General features: G+C 41.0%; 1 protein-coding gene across 4 annotated transcripts in view; it reads right to left on the bottom strand.

Annotated features, from left to right (window-relative positions):
- The window catches only part of EDD1 (glycine-tRNA ligase), a 122,117-nt gene that overhangs the window by 50,579 nt on the left and 49,089 nt on the right, over nucleotides 1–22,449 (bottom strand). For all 4 annotated transcript variants that reach the window (XR_016173554.1, XM_089156475.1, XM_089156476.1 and 1 more), the window contains 2 exons: nucleotides 21,562–21,633; nucleotides 9,604–9,686 (listed from right to left, as the gene is read on the bottom strand). Coding sequence is in view for 3 of the 4 variants with exons in the window: in XM_089156475.1 (XP_089012601.1) it covers nucleotides 9,604–9,686; nucleotides 21,562–21,633 (155 nt within the window). In the remaining variant the exon portion in view is untranslated. The remainder of the gene's footprint in view (nucleotides 1–9,603; nucleotides 9,687–21,561; nucleotides 21,634–22,449) is intronic.

Raw genomic sequence — 22,449 nt, 5'->3', positions numbered from 1 at the left:
TCCAACAACTTAAAAGTTAAAAGACTTTATCCTGTAATTTTTGCAACTGTGAACCGCCTTTTCTTCTAGTGTCATGCGACACTTCTGAGTATTTTACAGGGCTCAAGAGGGCATTTTAGCAATGGGTGGTAGATGGTTTATCTCGTATATCTAGTACATAATCACCAAATTCTTATCCTACTATTTTCCAAACTCTTTATTAAGATTTTACATACTTTATTCTTTGGGAGAGGAAGAGCCATTCTTTTAAGAGGGGGATGACGGTTGAATAGTAAAATATAACCGTAAGTCTTGAAGGGACAGGAGAGAGATAGAAAACAAAACGGGCAATTTTCACTTGGACCCCTTGAGTTTGGTCCAAGTCATTTTTAGTCCAAATAAAAATCACACTTTGCAACTGCCTCCCCTAAAGTATCCAAAAAGATCAATTAAGGACAAATTATCATTTTTATGAACAAAATACCCTTTTTTTTTGGAACTCCGAACAAAATACCCTTACATCCATTCTACCATTATATTCAAATCATGTCATCACAATTAAATCCAACAATGGTAATCAAAAGAGTGGGGTATATATGTAAATACGAATTTTTAGATTTACATTCCAAAGTTTAATAATTCACAAATTTAAAAATTGAATCACTCAATTTCCTCCTTCCACCTCAATGACATTTCCCCTTCCGCCTTAGGAGAGATTAGCAGCACAAACACATATATACAAACATAAGCATTCATTAGATTACGATGGCAGCCCATGATACGCATGGCTTTTTTTTCATTTTCTTTCACTTCCCACATTAATATTTCACAAAGAAATGCTTACCTCCTGTCATAGCTGCTTCCTCACCCACCTGCATGTCTGAGCCCTCCCACACCTAACCCTCTCCCGCACAAAAACAAAAACATAAAACCAGTCTGGATTCCGCTAACAGAAGGGATCAATCACTAATCAGATGCAGCGAAGCATACCCACATTCAAGAAATCTCTGTTGAAAGAAACGATATTTAAGGGAAGAGAGAGAGCAGAAATTCCAATGGAAAAGTAAATAGAGTATTAAAAAGTATTATTATTGCCACCATAAGTCATGATCAGCTGATACAAAGAAAGGAAAAAGATCACCGGCAGATTCATCTTTCTCTTCGACTAAATCTCATATACAAAAGAGAAATCATGTGCCGGAATTTGCCCCAAAACTTTGCCAGTTTCCCAAAAAATTCAGGGTCTCAACCAAAAAGATTTCAGGAGAAGAAAAGAAAAAGATCAAAGCGAGCAGAAGAGAAGTTCATGTGAACAACTGATTCATACGGTGAAACATTTCATCCGCCATAAACCATCAAATTCTAGAGTACTCTGTCTTCAAAAATTTTCAAACAAACAAATTAAGAAGTTTCTGTTCTCCGCGCTTCCCATATGATCATCATGGCTGCCAAAGCTCTCGTTGTCACAGATTCCTCAGGATTCATGGACAGAGTCATTGTCGCTGTTTCTCCTGCCGATGATGATCTTGATACATACAACCAAGCCCCACAGCTATGAAATCCTGCAGTCAAGGTTAGGTCTAGATTCCCAGATTGCAGCAGCTATACATCATTGATGTTCTTCCTGTTGTTGGAAACATGGAAAAAAATTCGATCGAAATGGTTGAAATTTCGACCGAAATGCCTGCAAAATTCCAAATCGAAACGAAATACAGGTATAGGCACGAAATGTATCCTATATCGTTTCGTATCGACCGAAATATCAGTCGATAGGAGTCGATATTTCGGCCCGATACCATATCGGGCCGAGATGATACCTGTGTAAGTTATAAAATACCTTGTTTCGACCCAGTTTCGACATACCGACGGAATTTCGACCTACCGAGCCATATCGCCAGAGCCATTTCGAGCTGTGTTTGAATTTTTTGCTGATTTCTCTTGTTTTCATCCCCTTCTACAGCTAATTTCTAGTATTCCATTTCCATCAAACACTTGATTTGCTCCTCCTTTTGTGCATTTTCTCAAATCTTGCAAGGTGAGTAACCAACTTCCTCATTTTTTTAATTTTTGTTTCATTTGTGCCTTAAATCATGTTAGATTGCTTCCAAATTTATATATGTTTACTTTAGAGTGTTGATCTATGAATTTGTAGTGTCAAAATTATTTTTTTATTCTTCCTACTATTTTTTTATTTTTCTGTTATTAAAAATTATTTACTAAATTATGTATATTGCTAAAAATGTATATGTATAGTACATGTATAAGCTTCAAATGAATGTATGTGAGAGTTGAGACACCATATTGCTGTGATGGTGTTGAATTTTTTTCCGTTAATTATGTAATTTTACTGTATTTAACATATATTTAAATAATTAAAAAATATTTAATAAATGGGAGAGGTGTGGAGGGACAAAAATTAGAACTCAAGATTTCATTTTAGTATAGAGTAAGTCAGGGGCAGGAGAGAGGTGCTCTTTCATTTGTTGAGCAGATCTTCCACACTATTACACAGCCACAAAGCCCACCACCACCAGTTCCTTTGGAGATTTACAACTTCCCACCGTTAGGAAATCTTATGCATGTGGATGAGGCCACATATAGAGATGCAGTTCTTGACTATGTCCAAAACTATATGGGGCGGGGGCAAACATCATGGGAGTTATATAGTCATTTGTATGGGGTGCAGACGGAAGAGGGAGACCTTGAGGCTTGAATAGAATAGACTTGTAAGTAATAACATTCCCGCTTCTTCTCTGATTCATGTACTATATACTTGGAATGTTGGATGTTACATTTTCAGTAGTTTTTTAGTAAACTAGTAGTTTTATAGTGTTTATTATGCTTGAAATAGCTAGTATGCAAAAATCCAAATCAATTTGAGTGCATTTGAGGCTCGAAATTGAGTTTTCAAGAATTAGGAAAAAGTATCAAGTTTCGGTCGAAATGTTCATATCGATCGAAATTTCTTCCTTGGTTGGAAGTGATCGTGTGAGGTGGAAGGGGAAGTGCCGAGGGAGGCGGAAGGAGAAAATTGAGGGATTCTATTTTTTAAATTAATGAATTATTAAACCTTTGAATGTAAATCTAAAAATATACTTTTACACACATACCCCACTCCTTTTATTCTGTAAATTGATGAATTATTAAACCTTTGAATGTAAATCTAAAAATATACTTTTACACACATACCCACTCTTTTTATTTCCACAGTTGAATCTAATTGTGATGATATGATGCGAATCCAATGGTAGAATAGATATAAGGATATTTTGGTCATAAAAATGACAATTTGTCCTTAATTGATCTTTTTGAATACCTCAAGGGAGGCAAATGCAAAATGTCATTTTATTTGGACTAAAAATGACTTGGACCAAACCTCAGGGAGTCCAAATGTAAATACCCAAAAAAGAAAAGGAGAAAAAAGAAAGAAGAGGGGGGAAGGGAAGACCATAAGGTCTAAGTGACCTAGAAGATAACAAAAGGGTAGATCTAGGCCCTAGGAAACAACAATATGACTGTTCCATGGGAAGTCTAAAAAGGGTTTATTTAGGGGGGGGGGCAAAAAGAAGTTTGTGGCTCAAATGATTGAAGGTAGCCATCCAAATCAAAAAAAAAATCCAAATTTGGAGGTCCACCACCTAAGGTTTCTCTATAGCTAAGGATGGGAGATAGCCGCACCAAAAGAAAACTTGTTGACAGTGTCACAGATCAAGGAGACAGAGAAGGAAGAAGATAACCACCCCCATTACGAAGGAGCCAGAGAAGGAAGAGCTAACCACCTTCAGTTCCAGTTGAAGACTCAAAGGTTAGGAGCATCTACAATGATGTGAAAGCACCCAAATGGAGAAGAGAGCCAGACAACTTTATGCAAATGGGAGCAGCAAGGAGGGGGAAGAGGGGTATGCGAGACCCAAATATGGTTAAGACCTAGGGGCAGAAGCAATAAGTTGGAAGATCAAAAAGGGTGATGCAGATCCACCACTGAAAGAGTTAATTTTCCTTAAGATAAGCCTAGGGTTGGGTTATGTAGGTTATGGGCCTTTGGTCCCATAGGTTTTAAGTGTAATGTGCCTTTCTAGTGGGCCTAGACCGAGATTATCTATGTTGAGTATGAAAATAGCTAATTGTTTAGTTTATTTTTATGTTTAAAGTCTGAACTGATTCAATGTTGTTTAAATACAAGTTAAGAGCTAGTTGGTAAATAAAAGTTAGGGCACAATGGCACATAGACCACATTTTATGGCTTCTACCAACGTGCAACTACCTCCCATGCATGTGGCTGGGACTAATGTTACTAGACTTGTAAATGGATAGCCGAAATCCGCTTCCGAAGTTGCATTCGTATTCATTTAAGGGGTATCCATATTCGGAAGTTTTCTTACCGAAAATATCCGTATCCATCCACTAAGCAACCGGATTCGAATTGGGATAATTGCTTATCAGATCGGATAATATCCGGATAAAAATTTATCCGGACAATGTAAAGTATTTAACATTTTTTCTCTAAAAAAGGTTGATAATCGGATTCGGATACTGGTAATCGGATTCGGAAACCGGTAATCGGTAATCGGAAATGGAAATTGAAAATAAAAAATATAAAAAAATGACAATCACCAATCAATAATCAAATAGTTTAACGGATTGGATTATTATTGGATATCCGATAGAGTTTCGGATTTGAATTCAGATGCCTTCTCTAAATTTCTGCTGGATTCGGATTCGAATACTGGTGTATCTATCCGAATCCGAATCCGATCCGTTTACAAATTTAAATGTTACTCCTCAGTCAGGGTTTCTAAACCTTATATTAAGGACACATAGTAGGTTGTAAAGGAGATATTCAAAGTTGATGAGCCATACTATGAAATTATGGGAGAAAGTAATTGAAAACCGTTTGAAACAATTAACCACAATTATGGAGAACCAATTTGGCTTTATACTGAGAAGATCTACAACGCAAGTTATTTACTTTATTAGGAGACTTATGGAAAGGTATAAAGAGTATACAAAAGACCTTCATATGGTATCTATTGACCTAGAAAATGCTTATGATAAAGTTCTTAGAAAGTTAATTTGGCAAGTACTAGAGAATATAAGTGTTGCCAGAAAATATGTGGACCGAGTTAAGGATATGGATGATCGTTCAATGAAAAGCATAAGAACAGTGGGGGGACAAAGTAATGAATTCCTCATTATAATTGGGCTACATCAAGGATCAACTTTAAGCCCATATTTATTTGAACTTTTGATGGATGAATTAACCAAAGACATTCAAGAGGAGGTTCCTTGGTGTATGATTTTTGCTGATGATATCATGTTGATAGATGAGACAAGTAGGGATTAATGGCAAGTTAGAATCATAGAGAGCTGCTTTGGAATCAAAAGCTTTAAACTACGTAGAACGAAGACATATCTAGTTTAAACTTGATGATAAGAAGATCCGTCAAAGCGACCTTAATTCAATCATAAATTAAAAAAAGTGTGATAAAGGATGATGTTTCCCAAAGAATCAAAATAAGGTGGATGAAGTGGAGAGGCATGTCTGGGGTCTTGTGTGATCAACGTATTCCATTAAAGCTCAAATGAAAATTCTAGACGACAGTCATTCGACCAACTATGATAAATGGTGCAGAGTGTTGGGCTATTAAAAAGAAGCATATAGATAAACTTAGTGTAGCAGAAATGAGGATGCTAAGATGGATGAGTGGCAAACTAGGAAGGATAAGATAAGGAACGATCATATGAGAGTTAGTCTAGGAGTAGCTCCGATAAGTGATAAGCTACGAGAAAGTCGTTTGAGATGGCACGACCACATTTAATGCAGGCCTACATAGGCCCCTGTACGGAGAACTGATATGATCTAGATTGAAGAATTAGAAGAGCTAGAGGCAAACCTATAATAACCTTAAGAGAAGTGGTGAGGAAGGATATGCATAGCTTGGGTCTTCTATCTAGCATGGCCTCAAACAGAGCTGATTGGAAGGCAAGAATCCATGTAGCCAACCCCATTTAGTTGGGACAAAGGCTTGATGATGGTGATGATAGTTTGTTGTAAAGGTCCCTATTAATACCCTCAACATCCTCCTCCCCTTTTTATCACAGAGATGAAATTAGACTTGTGATTTTTTGGACTAAGCAGACATGGCTGGTGCCTTTCTTCTCCGTGCTAAAGTATACTTGGTAGGTTCTGAACTTCTGATTCATTATGTATTGACACCCCCAAGGAACAGTAACATTGTTGTATCCTAGGGTAAATTCTATCTCTTTCAATGCTAATCCTTAAACCTATCTAAAGCTACGCACTAGCACTTCTTCTTATTTTCTTACCCCCTTGGAGGCCTTGTACCCCTTTTTTCTTTGCTAATGAGTTCTTTAAGTCGGCCCCTGCCCCAACAGTAGTGATGTACAACAAATCTTAGGGTTAGGATTTGTCTGGATTTTCCCTAAAATTAAAGGCAGCCCAGAATCTTCCAGCAAATAGGTCAACTTTAATGGGGTGTTTTGGACTGGTTTTAGGGCTCACAAGGGTTTGGTAAAGGCCTAGAGGGATTCTGCCAGGCTTGGGTAGGGGCTGTCAGTCTTATGCTTAGAACTTCTGCCGTAAAATAGTTACAGGTATTGGAGTTCAACAGTAGGGTTTGGAAACTACGGTGCTAGGGTTCGATTAGGTGGGGAATGGGCCTGTTGTTGCTGTTTTGTATTTTCAGATTTGATCCTAGGGGTTTTAGGCTTAGCTGGAGGTTTCCTACCTAGGGTGGGACTCCTAGGGAAGTGAACCAAGGTTAGGATTTTGAACTAAGGTTAGGCCTAGAGGTTGAAGATGAATTGCAGAGATTTAATGAAGAAGATGAATTGCAGAATTTTTAGAGGCGTTAGGAACTTAGGATCATACTTCTCAAGGCGTCGCTTAAGCGTCTGGGCAGTCCCTGCCCAGTAAAAGCGACCATTGCTTTTTTTGAAGTCAATAAAGTGGTCACTTTGTCACTTAAAGCATCGCTTAAGCATCCAAGCAGGCGCTATGGACACTTTGGTCGCTCAACCACCGCTTTATTGGCACTTTTCTTTTTGTTTTCTTTTTTTTTTTGGGCAATTTTTCCATTTTCTTCTTTGAGATTCTAAAATAATACTTCTATGGTAAATCCAATATCAGTATATCACATCTTTGGTTACCCACAATAAACCCAATACCACATCTCTGTGATGCTGAAATAGCATTTCTTCTCTGAGATTCTGGTATTGGGTTTTTTTAATGTTAGTTTTCTTGGTTATCAACTGGAAGTGAATGCATAATGCTTAAGTTATTTATTCAGCAGATGTCTGAGTTACTTTTTGTCTCTCAATAGGGTTGTTTAGTTGTTTTGATAATTGGGTTGTTAAACTTTGAAGTTTGATTTGTGACTTTGATGTTGTTCTATTTGAAGTTAATGACTATGATACATTTTCCAATCTTATATATTGAATATATGAATGAACATGTCATTAAGTTTGCTAAATGTTTCATACCTAAACACTAGGAATTTTAAGTAACTTTTGATATTTGGATCAAATATCAAAAAATTTACACTAGAATGCTTTGAACGCTTTAGTCATCGGTTTATTTGCACTTTGTCGCTTTAATGACTTGGGCGCCCTTCGTCGCTTTTTGACTTTGACAACCTTGGCTAGGATTTTAGGATTTAGATGGAATTGAGGGTAGGGTTGGGATAAGGGGTGATAAGAGATCCACGTAGGAGGGAACAGGGAGGCAAAAGGGTGGCGATTAGGAATCTAAGAGAGGAGGGATGCTGCTGAACAGGGAGGCAAAAGGGTGGGGATTAGGAATCTAAGAGAGGAGGAATGCTGCTGCTACCTTAAGGAAGAAGAGACAAAGAGGTAGAGCCAAATGGGTTGGGGAACGGAGGGGGATGTCACAGGATAGGGAGTGGTTAGGGGAGGGCCTAGGGAGTGATGTAGGGGGGGTAAGGCGCAGGGGTCTCGTGGGGTTGGGCAGGTGGCTGCCAGGTCATGGCAGCAAGGGGGGAGGGGCAATAGGGTTGCACAGAGACAGGGAAGGGGCTAGGGTGAAGGGGAAGGGTGGAGAAGCCTTGCATGGGTAGAGAAGAAAGGGGAAGGGTGGAGAAGCCTTGCATGGGTAGAGAAGAAAGGGGAAGAGGCTGGGATTGTTTTACTTACTTGGATGCTTGAAGAACACTTTTTGAAAATTCTAAATGGTGCTGAATATTGAAGAACTTCTACTAAAATCCGCCAAGGCCCCCTCAACAGAAACGCCGGTCCTAAATAACTTTCATTCAATAATTCGACTTTTCTTACAAAGAAAGAGTAAGCTCTTACTTATAGCCCACTAAAAGACTCTTAACTGTAAGCGAGTTCCTTTATGGATAAGGATCCCACCACATAATCTCAACCATTGGTTGACCAAAAAAATAAAAATCTCAATCATTGAAATAAAATTAAAACATCGGTGGGTCCCTAATACACACATGCTGAAAATAAAAGATTAAATAACTTAAAACTCTAATCTAAGGAAGTACACTTGAAAAAGAACAGCTTAGGACACTCAACTACTAACTACTAACTCAAGAAGTATTAACCAAATCAGACTCTAGAACTAGGTCTGTAATTAATTCCAGCAACAAAATAGGGCTGAAAATGCCCAAAATAACGCTCCTAGAGAGTTTAGCTAGCTTAGGAAGGCTTATTAGGGGCATCTTGTGGGGCCCACATAGAGTTTCACTGGGGGTAAAATCATCTTCACATCAAGTAGTTGTCACAGCATCCAGGCGAGCAAGGAAGTTCTTGGGGAAAAATAAAGGCAACACCTGGACACTTAGACATTCCCCACCCCTCCCCCAAAAGAAAGGGCAGAAAAAAAGAAAATAAAACTGTCAAAACTGGTAGATGAAGAGACTAAAATTGCGCAGAATTCTTGGACCTAAAGTTGGAATGTAGTAGTTGGGGAGGATTGGCTTCTCTTGTGCAATTGCACACAGTGATACAGAAAATGTCATTTTGCCGGATGAGGAGCTCAGCTGATGAACCACGGTGTGGTACTCTCATTTTATAAGGCCAATCAGCCATTGGTCTCCTCACAACCTGAAAGTCTCTCATCAGTGTCATCCAACTAATCTAGAAGATTTAGCAGATAAATTGGACAACCAAGGGGCAGTGAGGCCCAGGTAATGTTTTGGAGATTACAATTCACTTACGTTTTGATTGTACCTACCTGAGACTGGTGGTTTTGGTTCATTTCTCTCGCAAATATTTGTAGTCGTATCATTAGTATCCACCAACAGTCTGTATAACTCTTAACTTTTTTGTTAAATTTCTTTTGGCAATAATATTGTTCAACACCCAAAAAGTTGTTTCTAGTCAATGCACACAACCATAAATCAACCACTCCAAAATTAATTCACAAGATCAACCAGGTTTAATAGTCCAACTACCTGATCAACTCCATTACAGAAACATAGAAGTAATAGCACATTTAATCAACTGCATCTATCATTTATGATGGTTCAATTGCATCCCACAACAATATCCAAAAGTTAGCACAAAGTGTGATCATTCAAAATAACATGGCATTCTTAGTTTCCAAGTTAACTGGATTTCTCAAAAAAAAATTACCTTTGAACTCCAGCAAAAATAAATGGCACAACGACATCTCCATGGAGTGCCAGAATCCATCGAATAGGTCGACTAAACATGACCTGAGAAAAGATGAATAGGCAACAAATAATACATCCGAGTCTATCAAAAATGCTACTCTTTGAGCAGAAATCTCTTAGGTTTTCCAATTATGGGTCCCCCCCCCCCCCCCCACACACACACCAAAAAAATAAAACCGTCTGATAACTATAAGTGTATAATTTTGAAAACCCAATGTAGCCTGGCCCAATTAAGAACTCCAAGCAACTTCTATTATCAGCTAGGTGACCCTAGGCAATGGGGGGGAAAAAGATGCCCCGCAAGTGCCAAGGTAATGCGAGGCCACCAAGGCATCCTCCAAGCGAAGGCTCTCAGATGACATCTCGGTATGTATCAGCAACATCTTTGAGTTATTGGCGTATCTTCGCTATATCTCATATGGATCTTGCTATCATACTGTGGTTGCATGTTTAACACAAGCTGGTCTCCCAAACCAAGTTCTCGAAAGGTTGAATTGTTTCTAAGCTGGGGATAGTCTATGTGGAACTAATTTGGCAAGACCTTCATAAGCCAGCTACATTGGTGTAGATCAGAGTTACTCCACACAAGCCCAAAATTGTTGATCCCAATTGGTAACGTATAGGCTGATGAAGATGAAAACATGAAGAGGAAAAAATCATCACATGGTGCATGTGACAGTGTTATAGCCCCACATTGCCTTGGTGGGAATGTTAGAGGAACAAGACCAGAATATTGAAGGCTCTAGAAAATGATTCAACTTTGTTTACACCTGGGGACAGTTTTCTAGATTCTTCTTAAGTTAACAGATGGGGCAATGGAATTGTTTATAAAAGGCAGACCACAAGTAAAAAGACTTCACAGAAACCTTTAACTCACTCCCAAGAGCAAGAAACGGCAGTAAAACTTTGAGGGCTTCTAGAAGAACTTTTCTAGTTTCAAAGTTCATGAATCTTACCTACTTCTCAGTTACTAGCATTAGAACCATTGTCAAAGGAAAGGAGTCCTACTCATCTTTTGGAATTTGAATCATCCTAGGATGAGTTAAAGTTAGAATCCTTGATCGAATGAGAGTCCTAAGTCAAATAGGAATCCTAGTTTGATTTAGTATCTAATGTTGAGTCCTAGTATGAATCCTTTAGGTAAATCTAAAAGTATAGGCCATTGCTTGTAAAGAGAACAGATTATGATTACTGAAAAAACTTGAGACTGAAGATGAAATAGTGGTGTTGTGGGTTTCCCGAGGAAGGAAGCCTGCAGCTGCTGTTGGTGCTCTTATGCTCTGCAAGCTTCAGCTCTCCTCTACCATACAAGTATGTACCAAGCCCCCTCCCTGGTCCCTACCTTTCTTCTTCTTCTTCCTCCATCACACCACCCTTCTTCCACTTCCCCCTAGCCTACAGCAACCCCTCCCCATCCCCATACCCTAATTTTACTAGATCCAAATTCCCCACCCCATCGCAGCCCTCATTCTCCCCTCCCATAGCCTGCGGCAGCCTTATGCAACAACCCTAATTCTCCCATACCCCTGAAATTCCCCAACCCTAGTTCTTCCTCACAGCCCTCCCCCCCCAAAAAAAAAAAAAAAAAAAAACTTTTCTACATAGTTTTCCTTTTTTGTTTATTTATTTATTCTTTCTAAACCCTAGGATTCCCCTTCCTTCATCCAAACTTCACTCAAATCTCACCCCCCCCCCCCCACAAACCCCCACTCCAATACCCCTCCCCTCCTCTAACCTTTGACCCTAACCTCAACCCTGTCCCCCTCACCTAAAACCCTAAAATTCTGCACTTTACTGTCTTCTCAAAACCCTAGAAACCCCACCTTTATCTAACTCATATCTGTCAAGCTCTTCAACTACATCCTATTTCCTTTCAGAGTTCTCATCCCCTACCCCTCCTTTACCTTCGACCTCAACCCTAACCCTAACCACCCCTCAGAAACCTAAATTTCTAATAAACCACTAATCCTCGTAAACCCTAGATTTGGAGTTCAGTTCTGAATTTTAAATTAGAGCATGGTTCAGATCGGGAATTTAATAAATTCTAGACCCTAGTGATACCCGAACACTATAGACACTATTCCGATGCCCTAGAACCATTCAGTTCAACCCTACACCTTAACCACAGGGTTATATAACCCTATTTTTGCTGCTGGTTCACTTGAATTGATCCTGAACATTAGCCCTCAATTTGGGTGTTACATCAAGTGGTATCAAAGCTTGGATGAATCAACAGTAGCCAGCAAGTTTGAGGTATACAGAACAGCCTAACTGATGTACTAGCCCACTGCAAGGACAGAACAATAGGATGACCATATCAAAATAAAATCCGTAGGGAAGAGTGCTACGCACGCCTCCACCACCCCTAAGGGCCCACATTCAGATTACTTCCCCATCATGGAGAGTCCAATGAAGCCTATTGATATAGAGACGATCCTCCAGTTGGTGGATACAGGGAAGACAAAGAGGAATGGTCATACCCGTCAATCTAGGTACAACAATCCTATCTAAAATAGATACGAGAAAGGAGAAAGGCCACCACAAGGGTGAGTCCATCAGCAGACACCAGTTCACTTAGAGGAGCACATCCAATCCTACTTCAACAAAAGGCCAGGACCGAAGAAGGGGAGAAAACCACCACAAAGTCAAGTTCAAGCTTAAAGAATTCAATCGATCCTTGAACCCACAGGTGTTCTAAGATTGGAGGCTGCCCTGGATGATTATTTTGACTGGCATGACCTATCAAAGGACAGAAAGATAAGGTTATCCAAAACCAAGCTAGTAGGTGCTGCCAGAAGCCGGGGAACACTACGGGGAGAGAGTTGTACTGTGAAGGTAGAGAGTTCGAACCTGGAACCAGATGACACTGGAATTTACAGAGAGGCATTTACCAGAACACTACAAAACTAGGGTACAGGAACAGTTCCACCCCCTAAAGCAAGGAACCATATCTGTTGCCAACTACATCTAGCAATTTGACTCCTTAGCCTCAAGGACAGGGACTAGGGAGAGAAAAATAAAAAAAATAACCCGATTAAGACATGGCATGAGTATGAAATCCATGTAGCCACATGAGTTACTGATGTGAAAGATCTTGCGTTTGTTTGACAAAGCCCTAGGGGCGGAAACTCTACTGGCATAGAGAACAAATCAAAACTAAAGTAAGGACCCAACCACCAGCAAGCCATTCACTCCCTCTACCACAGTTCCTCCAAGGGGCCTTGACCCGCAGTTTCCGGCGGGCCCTGTCATCACGCACCCGATGGTGTTTTACCTGTGGGGGCCACTTTTCCAGAGTGTCTTCGGGGAGTTGTTGTCTTCAACGCCACCACGTCTCGGGGGGTACTTTGTCCTTCCTAGGCAGCACCGGGAGTACGGAGCGTGGACCCGCCCTCGCCTGCGTGTTGCGGACCTGTGGGGCCTGGGTGTTGGAGGGGAGCGTGTCTTTCACCAACTCGCCGGTGGTCTTCGCTCCCTGTGGTGCGGCGCCCGTGTGTCGGCTCGCCGGGCCGGCCTAGCTGGCCCCCCCCTGGGTCCCTCTTCGTGCCCTCGGTTCTCGGTGTTGGTACCGTGTCTACACTCCTCTCTGCTCTGGTGGGCTGCCTCTATGCTCGCTTATCCTTGGTGCCTCTGTCCGCTTGTCCTTCCCTCCTGGTGTGTGTTTGCCGGGCGTTGTTTTCCCCTCTCTTGGGCCGGGCCCCTTGGCCTGTGCTTCCCTTCGCCTCTTTTCCCCCCGGGTGGTCTGGTCCTGGCTTGTTCGCCTTTGGCCGTCCCCTTCCGGGTGTGTTCTCGGGGGGGTTGTGTGCCTTCCGCCCTCTGGGCCGCCCCCCCCCCCGGCCCCCCCCCCCCGGCGGCCCCCCCTCGCCTTGTTCGGTTTGGTTCCGTAGGGTTTGGACTCTGCTAGGTTCTTGGTGGGGATGGCCTGTTGTTGCTGTTTTGTATTTTCAGATTTGATCCTAGGGGTTTTAGGCTTAGCTGGAGGTTTCCTACCTAGGGTGGGACTCCTGGGAAGTGAACCAAGGTTAGGATTTTGAACTAAGGTTATGCCCAGAGGTTGAAGATGATTGCAGAGATTTAATGAAGAAGATGAATTGCAGAATTTTTAGAAGCGTTAGGAACTTAGGATCATAGTTCTCAAGGCGTCACTTAAGCATCCGGCAGTCCCTGCCCAGTAAAGCGACCATTTCTTTTTGAAGTCAATAAAGTGGTCACTTTGTCACTTAAAGCATCGCTTAAGCATCCAAGCAGGCGCTATGGACACTTTGGTCGCTCACCACCACTTTATTGGCACTTTTCTTTTTGTTTTCTTATTTTTTGGGCAATTTTTCCATTTTCTTCTTTGAGAGTCTGAAATAATACTTCTATGGTAAATCCAATATCAGTATATCACATCTTTGGTTACCCACAATAAACCCAATACCACATCTCTGTGATTCTGAAATAGCATTTCATCTCTGAGATTCTGGTATTGGGTTTTTTAATGTTAGTTTTCTTGGTTATCAACTGGAAGTGAATGCATAATGCTTAAGTTATTTATTCAGCAGATGTCTGAGTTACTTTTTGTCTCTCAATAGGGTTGTTTAGTTTTTTTGATAATTGGGTTGTTAAACTTTGAAGTTTGATTTGTGACTTTGATGTTGTTCTATTTGAAGTTAATGACTATAATACATTTTCCAATCTTATATATTGAATATAGGAATGAACATGTCATTAAGTTTGCTAAATGTTTCATACCTAAACGCTAGGAATTTTAAGTAACTTTTGATTTTTGGATCAAATATCAAAAAATTAACACTAGAATGCTTTGAACGCTTTAGTCATCGGTTTATTTGCGCTTTGTCGCTTTAATGACTTGGGCGCCCTTCATCGCTTTTTGACTTTGACAACCTTGGCTAGGATTTAGGATTTAGATGGAATTGAGGGTAGGGTTGGGATAAGGGGTGATAAGAGATCCACGTAGGAGGGAATAGGGAGGCAAGGGGTGGGGATTGGAATCTAAGAGAGGAGGGATGCTGCTGAACGGGAGGCGGGTGGGGATTGGATCTAGAGGGAGGAATGCTGCTCCACCTTAGGAAGAAGAGACAAAAGGTGAGCCATGGGTTGGGAACGGGGGGATGTCACGGATAAGTGGTTGGGGGGGCCTGGGGTTGTGGGGGGTGCCGGGGTCTCTGGGTTGCGGTGGCTGCCGGTCATGGCACAAGGGGGGGCAATGGGTTCCAGAGCAGGGAAGGGGCTGGGTGAAGGGGAGGGTGGAGAAGCCTTGCTGGGTGAGAGGGGGAAGAGGCTGGTTGTTTTACTTCTTGGATGCTTGAAGAACACTTTTTGAAAATTCTAAATGGTGCTGAATATTGAAGAACTTCTACTATAATCCCCGGCCCCCTCAACAGGACCCCAGTCCTCATAACTTTTCATTCAATAATTCATTTTTCTTACAAAGAAGAGTAGCTCTTACTTATAGCCCACTAAAAGACTCTAACTATAAGCGGTTCCTTTATGGATTAGGATCCCACCACATAATCTCAACCATTGGTTGACCAAAAAAATAAAAATCTCAATCATTGAAATAAAATTAAACATCTGGGTCCCTAATACACACATGCTGAAAATAAAAAGATTAAATAACTTAAAACTCTAATCTAAGGAAGTACACTTGAAAAAGAACAGCTTAGGACACTCAACTACTAACTACTAACTCAAGAAGTATTAACCAAATCAGACTCTAGAACTAGGTCTGTAATTAATTCCGCAACAAAATAGGGCTGAAATGCCCAAAATAACCCTCCTAGAGAGTTTGGCTGCTTGGAAGGCTTATTAGGGGCATCTTGTGGGGCCCACATAGAGTTTCACTGGGGGTAAAATCATCTTCACATCAAGTAGCTGTCACAGCATCCAGGTGAGCAAGGAAGGTCTTGGGGAAAAATAAAGGCAACACCTGGACACTTTGACATTCCCCACCCCCTCCCCCAAGGAAGGGCAGAAAAAAGAAATAAACTTCAAAACTGTAGATGAAGGGACTAAAATTCCGAATTCTTGGACCTAAAGTTGGAATGTAGTGTTGGGGGGATTGGCTTCTCTTGCGCAATTGCACACAGTGATACAGCAAATGTCATTTGCCGGATGAGGAGCTCAGCTGATGAACCACGTGTGGTACTCTCATTTTATAAGGCCAATCAGCCATTGGTCTCCTCACAACCTGAAAGTCTCTCATCAGTGTCATCCAACTAATCTAGAAGATTTAGCAGATAAATTAGACAACCAAGGGGCAGTGAGGCCCAGGTAATGTTTTGGAGATTACAATTCACTTACATTTTGATTGTACCTACCTGAGACTGGTGGTTTTGGTTCATTTCTCTCGCAAATATTTGTAGTCATATGATTAGTATCCACCAACAGTCTGTATAACTCTTAACTTTTTGTTATATTTCTTTTGGCAATAATATTGTTCAACACCCAAAAAGTTGTTTCTAGTCAATGCACACAACCATAAATCAACCACTCCAAAATTAATTCACAAGATCAACCAGGTTTAATAGTCCAACTACCTGATCAACTCCATTACAGAAACATAGAAGTAATAGCACATTTAATCAACTGCATCTATCATTTATGATGGTTCAATTGCATCCCACAACAATATCCAAAAGTCAGCACAAAGTGTGATCATTCAAAATAACATGGCATTCTTAGTTTCCAAGTTAACTGGATTTCTCAAAAAAATTACCTTTGAACTCCAGCAAAAATAAATGGCACAACGCGTCTCCATGGAGTGCCAGAATCCATCGAATAGGTCGACTAAACATGACCTGAGAAAAGATGAATAGGCAACAAATAATACATCCGAGTCTATCAAAAATGCTACTCTTTGAGAAGAAATCTCTTAGGTTTTCCAATTATGGGTCCCCCCCACACCAAAAAAACCGTCCGATAACTATGGTGTATAATTTTGAAAACCCAATGTAGCCGGCCCAATTAAGAACTCCAAGCAACTTCTATTATCAGCTAGGTGCCCTAGGCAATGGGGAAAAAGATGCCCCGCAAGTGCCAAGTTGCAGCCACCAAGGCATCCTCCAAGCGAAGCTCTCAGATGACTTCTCGGTATGTATCAGCAAGATCTTTGAGTTATTGGCATATCTTCACTAAATGTCATATGATCTTGCTATCATACTGTGTTGCATGTTTAACACAAGCTGTCTCCCAAACCAAGTTCTCAAAGGTTAATTTTTCTAAACTGGATAGTCTATGTGGAACTAATTTCAAGACCTTCATAACCAGCTACATTGGTGTAGATCAGAGTTACTCCACACAAGCCCAAAATTGTTGATCCCAATTGGTAATGTATAGGCTGATGAAGATGAAAATATGAAGAGGAAAAAATCATCACATGGTGCATGTGACAGTGTTATAGCCCCACCTTGCCTTGGTGGGAATGTTAGAGGAACAAGACTAGAATATTGAAGGCTCTATAAAATGATTCAACTTTGTTTACGCCTGGGACGTTTTCTAGATTCTTCTTAAGTGAACAGATGGGGCAATGGAATTGTTTATAAAAGGCAGACCACAAGTAAAGAGACTTCACGAAACCTTTAACTCACTCCCAAGAGCAAGAAACGCAGTAAAACTTGGGGCTTCTAGAAGAACTTTTCTAGTTTCAAAGTTCTGAATCTTACCTACTTCTCAGTCACTAGTATTAGAACCATTGTCAAAGGAAAGGAGTCCTACTCATGTTTTGTAATTTGAATCATCCTAGGATGAGTTAAAGTTAGAATCCTTGATAGAATGAGAGTCCTAAGTCAAATAGGAATCCTAGTTTGATTTAGTATCTAATGTTGAGTCCTAGTATGAATCCTTTAGGTAAATCTAAAAGTATAGGCCATTCTTGTAAAGAGAACAGATTATGATTACTGAAAAAACTTGAGATTGAAGATGAAATAGTGGTGTTGTGGGTTTCCCAGGAAGGAAGCCCGCGCTGCTGTTGTGCCTTATGCTCTGCAAGCTTCAGCTCTCCTCTACCATACAGTATGTCCGCCCCCTCCCTGGTCCCTACCTTTCTTCTTCTTCTTCTTCCATCACACCACCCTTCTTCCACTCCCCCTAGCCTACAGCAACCCACCCCATCCCCTAATTTTACTCCAGATCCAAATTCCCCACCCCATCGCAGCCCTCATTCTTCCCTCCCATAGCCTGCGGCAGCCTTATGCCACAACCCTAATTCTCCCATACCCCTCAAATTCCCCAACCCTAGTTCTTCCTCACAGAGCCCCCCCCCCCAAAAAAAAAAAAAAAAAAAAACTTTTCTACATAGTTTTCCTTTTTTTTTGTTTATTTATTTATTCTTTTCAAACCCTAGGATTCCCCTTCCTTCATCCAAAACTTCACTCAAATCTCACACCCCCCCCCCCACTCCAATACCCCTCCCCTCTCCTAACCTTTGACCCTAACCTCAACCCTGTCCCCCTCACCTAAAACCCTAAAATTCTGCACTTTACTGTCTTCCCAAAACCCTAGAAACCCCACCTTTATCTAACTCATATCTGTCAAGCTCTTCAACTACATCCTATTTCCTTTCAGAGTTCTCATCCCCTACCCCTCCTTTACCTTCGACCTCAACCCTAACCCTAACCACCCCTCAAAAACCTAAATTTCTAATAAACCACTAATCCTCGTAAACCCTAGATTTGGAGTTCAGTTCTGAATTTTAAATTAGAGCATGGTTCAGATCGGGAATTTAATAAATCCTAGACCCTAGTGATACCCAAACACTATAGACACTATTCCGAAGCCCTAGAACCATTCACTTCAACCCTACACCTTAACCACAGGGTTATATAACCCTATTTTTGCTGCTGGTTCACTTGAATTGATCCTGAACATTAGCCCTCAATTTGGGAGTTACATCAAGTGGTATCAAAGCTTGGATGTATCAACAGTAGCCAGCCAGTTTGAGAGTATACAGAACAGCCTAACTGATGTACTAGCCCACTGCAAGGACTGAACAATAGGATGACCATATCAAAATAAAATCCGTAGGGAAGAGTGCTACGCACGCCTCCACCACCCGTAAGGGCCCACATTCAGATTACTTCCCCATCATGGAGAGTCCAATGAAGCCTATTGATATAGAGACGATCCTCCAGTTGGTGGATACAGGGAAGACAAAGAGGAATCGTCATACCCGTCAATCTAGGTACAACAATCCTATCTAAAACAGATACGAGAAAGGAGAAAGGCCACCACAAGGGTGAGTCCATCAGCAGACACCAGTTGCCTTAGAGGAGCACATCCAATCCTACTTCAACAAAAGGCCAGGACCGAAGAAGGGGAGAAAACCACCACAAAGTCAAGCTCAAGCTTAAAGAATTCAATCGATCCTTGAACCCACAGGTGTTCTAAGATTGGAGAGCTGCCCTGGATGATTATTTTGACTGGTATGACCTATCAAAGGACAGAAAGATAAGGTTATCCAAAACCAAGCTAGTAGGTGCTGCCGAAGCCGGCGGAACCTACGGAGAGAGGTTGTACTGTGAAGGTAGAGAGTTCGAACCTGGAACCAGATGACACTGGAATTTACAGAGAGGCATTTACCAGAACACTACAAAACTAGGGTACAGGAACAGTTCCACCCTCTAAAGCAAGGAACCATATCTGTTGCCAACTACATCTAGCAATTTGACTCCTTAGCCTCAAGGACAGGGAATAGGGAAAGAAGACTAAAAAAAATAACCCAATTAAGACATGGCATGAAGTATGAAATCCATGTAGCCACATGAGTTACTGATGTGAAAGATCTTGCGATTTGTTTGACAAAGCCCTAGAGGCGGAAACTCTACTGGCATAGAAGAAACAAATCAAAACTAAAGTAAGGACCCAACCACCAGCAAGCCATTCACTCCCTCTACCACAGTTCCTCCAAAAGGGGCCAATTGACCCAAAGCCGATTTCCGAGCAAGAGGCCCTGTCATCAACAGCAACCCAAGCTAGTGCTTTTACCATAGTAGGAAGGGCCACTTTTCCAGAGAGTGTCTTCGAAGAAGGGAGTTGTTGTCTTCAACGCCAACCAACAAGTCTCAGAAGAGGAGGTACTTTGTCCTTCACTAGAAGCAGCACCAAAAGAGGAGTACAAGGAAGAAAACGTGGACCACGACCCTCGCCTGAACGTGATATGCAAGACCTTAGTGAGAGAGCCTGAAGGTGAAAATTGGAGGAGGAGCAGTGTCTTTCACACCAAACTCAAAGGCAGGTGGTCTTCTAGCTCAAACCATAGTGGATAGCAGAAGCAGAACCAACGTGATGTCAAAGAGCATCGCCAAGAGAGCCGGCCTAAAGACTGAAAAACACCCCAACCCTAGAAGGTACCCTCCTTAACAGTGCCAAACTCAAGGTAATCTCAAGGTGTTGAGTACCAGTAAGTCTACACTCCTACTCTGACAAAATCTGGTGGGACGTAGCCTCTAGAAAGCTAACAGACATTATCCTTAGCTAGCCATCAATGTCCGACAATAATGTCACTATCGCCTACCTTGAGAATAAGTGTGTGTTTGAACACAAGGGACAAAGAACTGTACTATTACCCCTCAATCTACTTGAAGAAGCCAAGAAGAAGCAAACCCTCTGGACAAACTAGAATGACTTAAAACCCTAATCAGCAACTCCTAATTATCCCACCCAAGGAAGCTAAAGAGAAGGTCATTGAGAATCACTAGGCATTGATTCAGGACCATGTGAGAACCAGAGGAAAGTCACCCATTCATCGGGGATGAATGTTCTCAAGAAGGGGAGAGTTGATATGAACCAGATCCACAGCCACTCTAGGGACCAAAACAAGGCCTAGGATGGCAGCCGAACACCCTGCAGCCCTACAAGAAATTTGGCATAAGTGGCATTTTGGTAACTTTGTTCCAGTTGAGTCCTAATTAACCGGACAAACACACATGCCCCTCAAGTGGTAGGATATGAAAGAGTATTTAACATTGGTTTTTTTTAATGCAATATGACTTTTCCATTGTGTTATTTATGCTTCAAATAGAGTGCATGCAAAAACCAAAGTCAAAAACCCATCAAAATATTGCTGAAACTGGCCATCGAAATTTCCTGGAAAAAATACCAGATTTCGGCCGAGACAGCTGAAATTTCGCCACCATCTTCATTTTGAGGCTTGCCGAAACAGGTCTCAAAATGGAGAATTCAAACCTTGGTTGTAAGATGCCATAGGGTCAGCCAGAGAATAACTTAAACCAAAGGGGAGGAACCCTGGTCATATTTCCCCATTTACTCCCTTCTTCCTTCAGTATTCCTTATTCTTTAGTGTTCCAAAGTTCTCTTGTCTCTATCATGTAATAAATATGCTAGCATTTTCATTGTCCAACAATCCTATTGTAACTGGCCTCTTACAGGATTATCTTACTGGTTCGAGATTGATTAGCATTACTGACTGCCATATGGATATGGAATATACTTAAGCCACCCAGGAAGGCCCTCCTACCTGGGCCATACAGCAAACAGGGCTTGTTCAGTTGAATTACCGAAGATAAAAATATCCTTTGTAGCATGTGATCCATCATAAGCATGCAAAAGCATCTACGAGATAAAATCAGCTCAAGGAAGGAAAATATAGACACCAACAAAGGATACAATTTACAAATATGTCAGGGTGACTAGAAAAATAACAGCTTGTGCCAGATGCAAACCAAAAACACTACATATAATCAGTTATAACTTATAGCAGGTACTACGGTAGCACACAGATTTGACATACAACTTTCATTTTGAAGAACATATCCCAAAGATCATATAATTGTTACTAGAGCATATCCCCAGAACAATACTTCACGAAATGCAAAAACTAAGAAAACATAACAATGGGAGACCAGAGCATTAAGCTATCATAGAAATCACAAAACTAGAGGGAAAATGCATGCACCTGAGAATTCCAACGCATCGATTTTGGAAATGATATCTTACTAATTGTACCAGCCAATTCTTCAGATAAAACCTACACATAAAGACAACAATAGCAGTAGTATCACAATATAAGCCATCCTTCACGAGTAACCTAAGAAGCCAACAAGAAACTTTTAATAATACATCAGTAGTAAAGCATTTATACAAGGGGAGTTCCCAGAAAATCAAGCTCTTAAAATATCTAGAGTTGCTTGCTGCGAAGATGTAGACCCCACAAATGTTTTTCCTCCTTTATACACGTAACTGTGAAGGTTCCTCAATTGTTAAATCCATAGCATCTCGTAGACACATTGAAGCAAGAAACATGACAAGACATGGTTTTTTAGAACAAGAACAAGTCATTTGAGAGGAAAATCTAGATGCATGTTTGAAGAAGCAAAAATGAGGCCTTAATGAATATGTTACATGTTTTGGATCACAACGATAGTGAATAGCTTCAAAAATATGCAAGGAAACCTGAAACCAACTTATAAACGCCAGCATCAAGGTGGAAGATCTCGCGAGATAGCGAGACGAGATGAGAGTCGAGAGGGGAGAGATGGGAAATCTCGCCAACGGTGGTCCAACCACCTCTTTAGGGGGTTTTAAAACCCCTTGTCTTGCTCGAGAGGCACATCTCGCTTCTCTAGAGACTCTCTCTCACTGCAAGTTGATTTTTCACCGGAAAAATTGATTTTTTGCGGAATTTGTTGGGGATTCAACTTCTAAACATCCTCAATACATCTACAACAGCAAATTATAATCATTCAAGCCTATTTCAACTAGATCTTCAACAAAGGTAAGATTTTCCGCCAAATTTGAATTTTTTCAAATACAATTCTCTACAATGGGTGTGTGAGTGTAGTAT

Source organism: Hakea prostrata, chromosome 5, assembly GCF_041222555.1.
Source record: "Hakea prostrata isolate BN-2017 chromosome 5, UWA_Hpros_2, whole genome shotgun sequence".
Classification (NCBI taxonomy): Eukaryota; Viridiplantae; Streptophyta; class Magnoliopsida; order Proteales; family Proteaceae; genus Hakea; species Hakea prostrata.
Note: the sequence above shows the minus strand (reverse complement) of the source record. Positions and strands in the feature narration are given on the sequence as shown.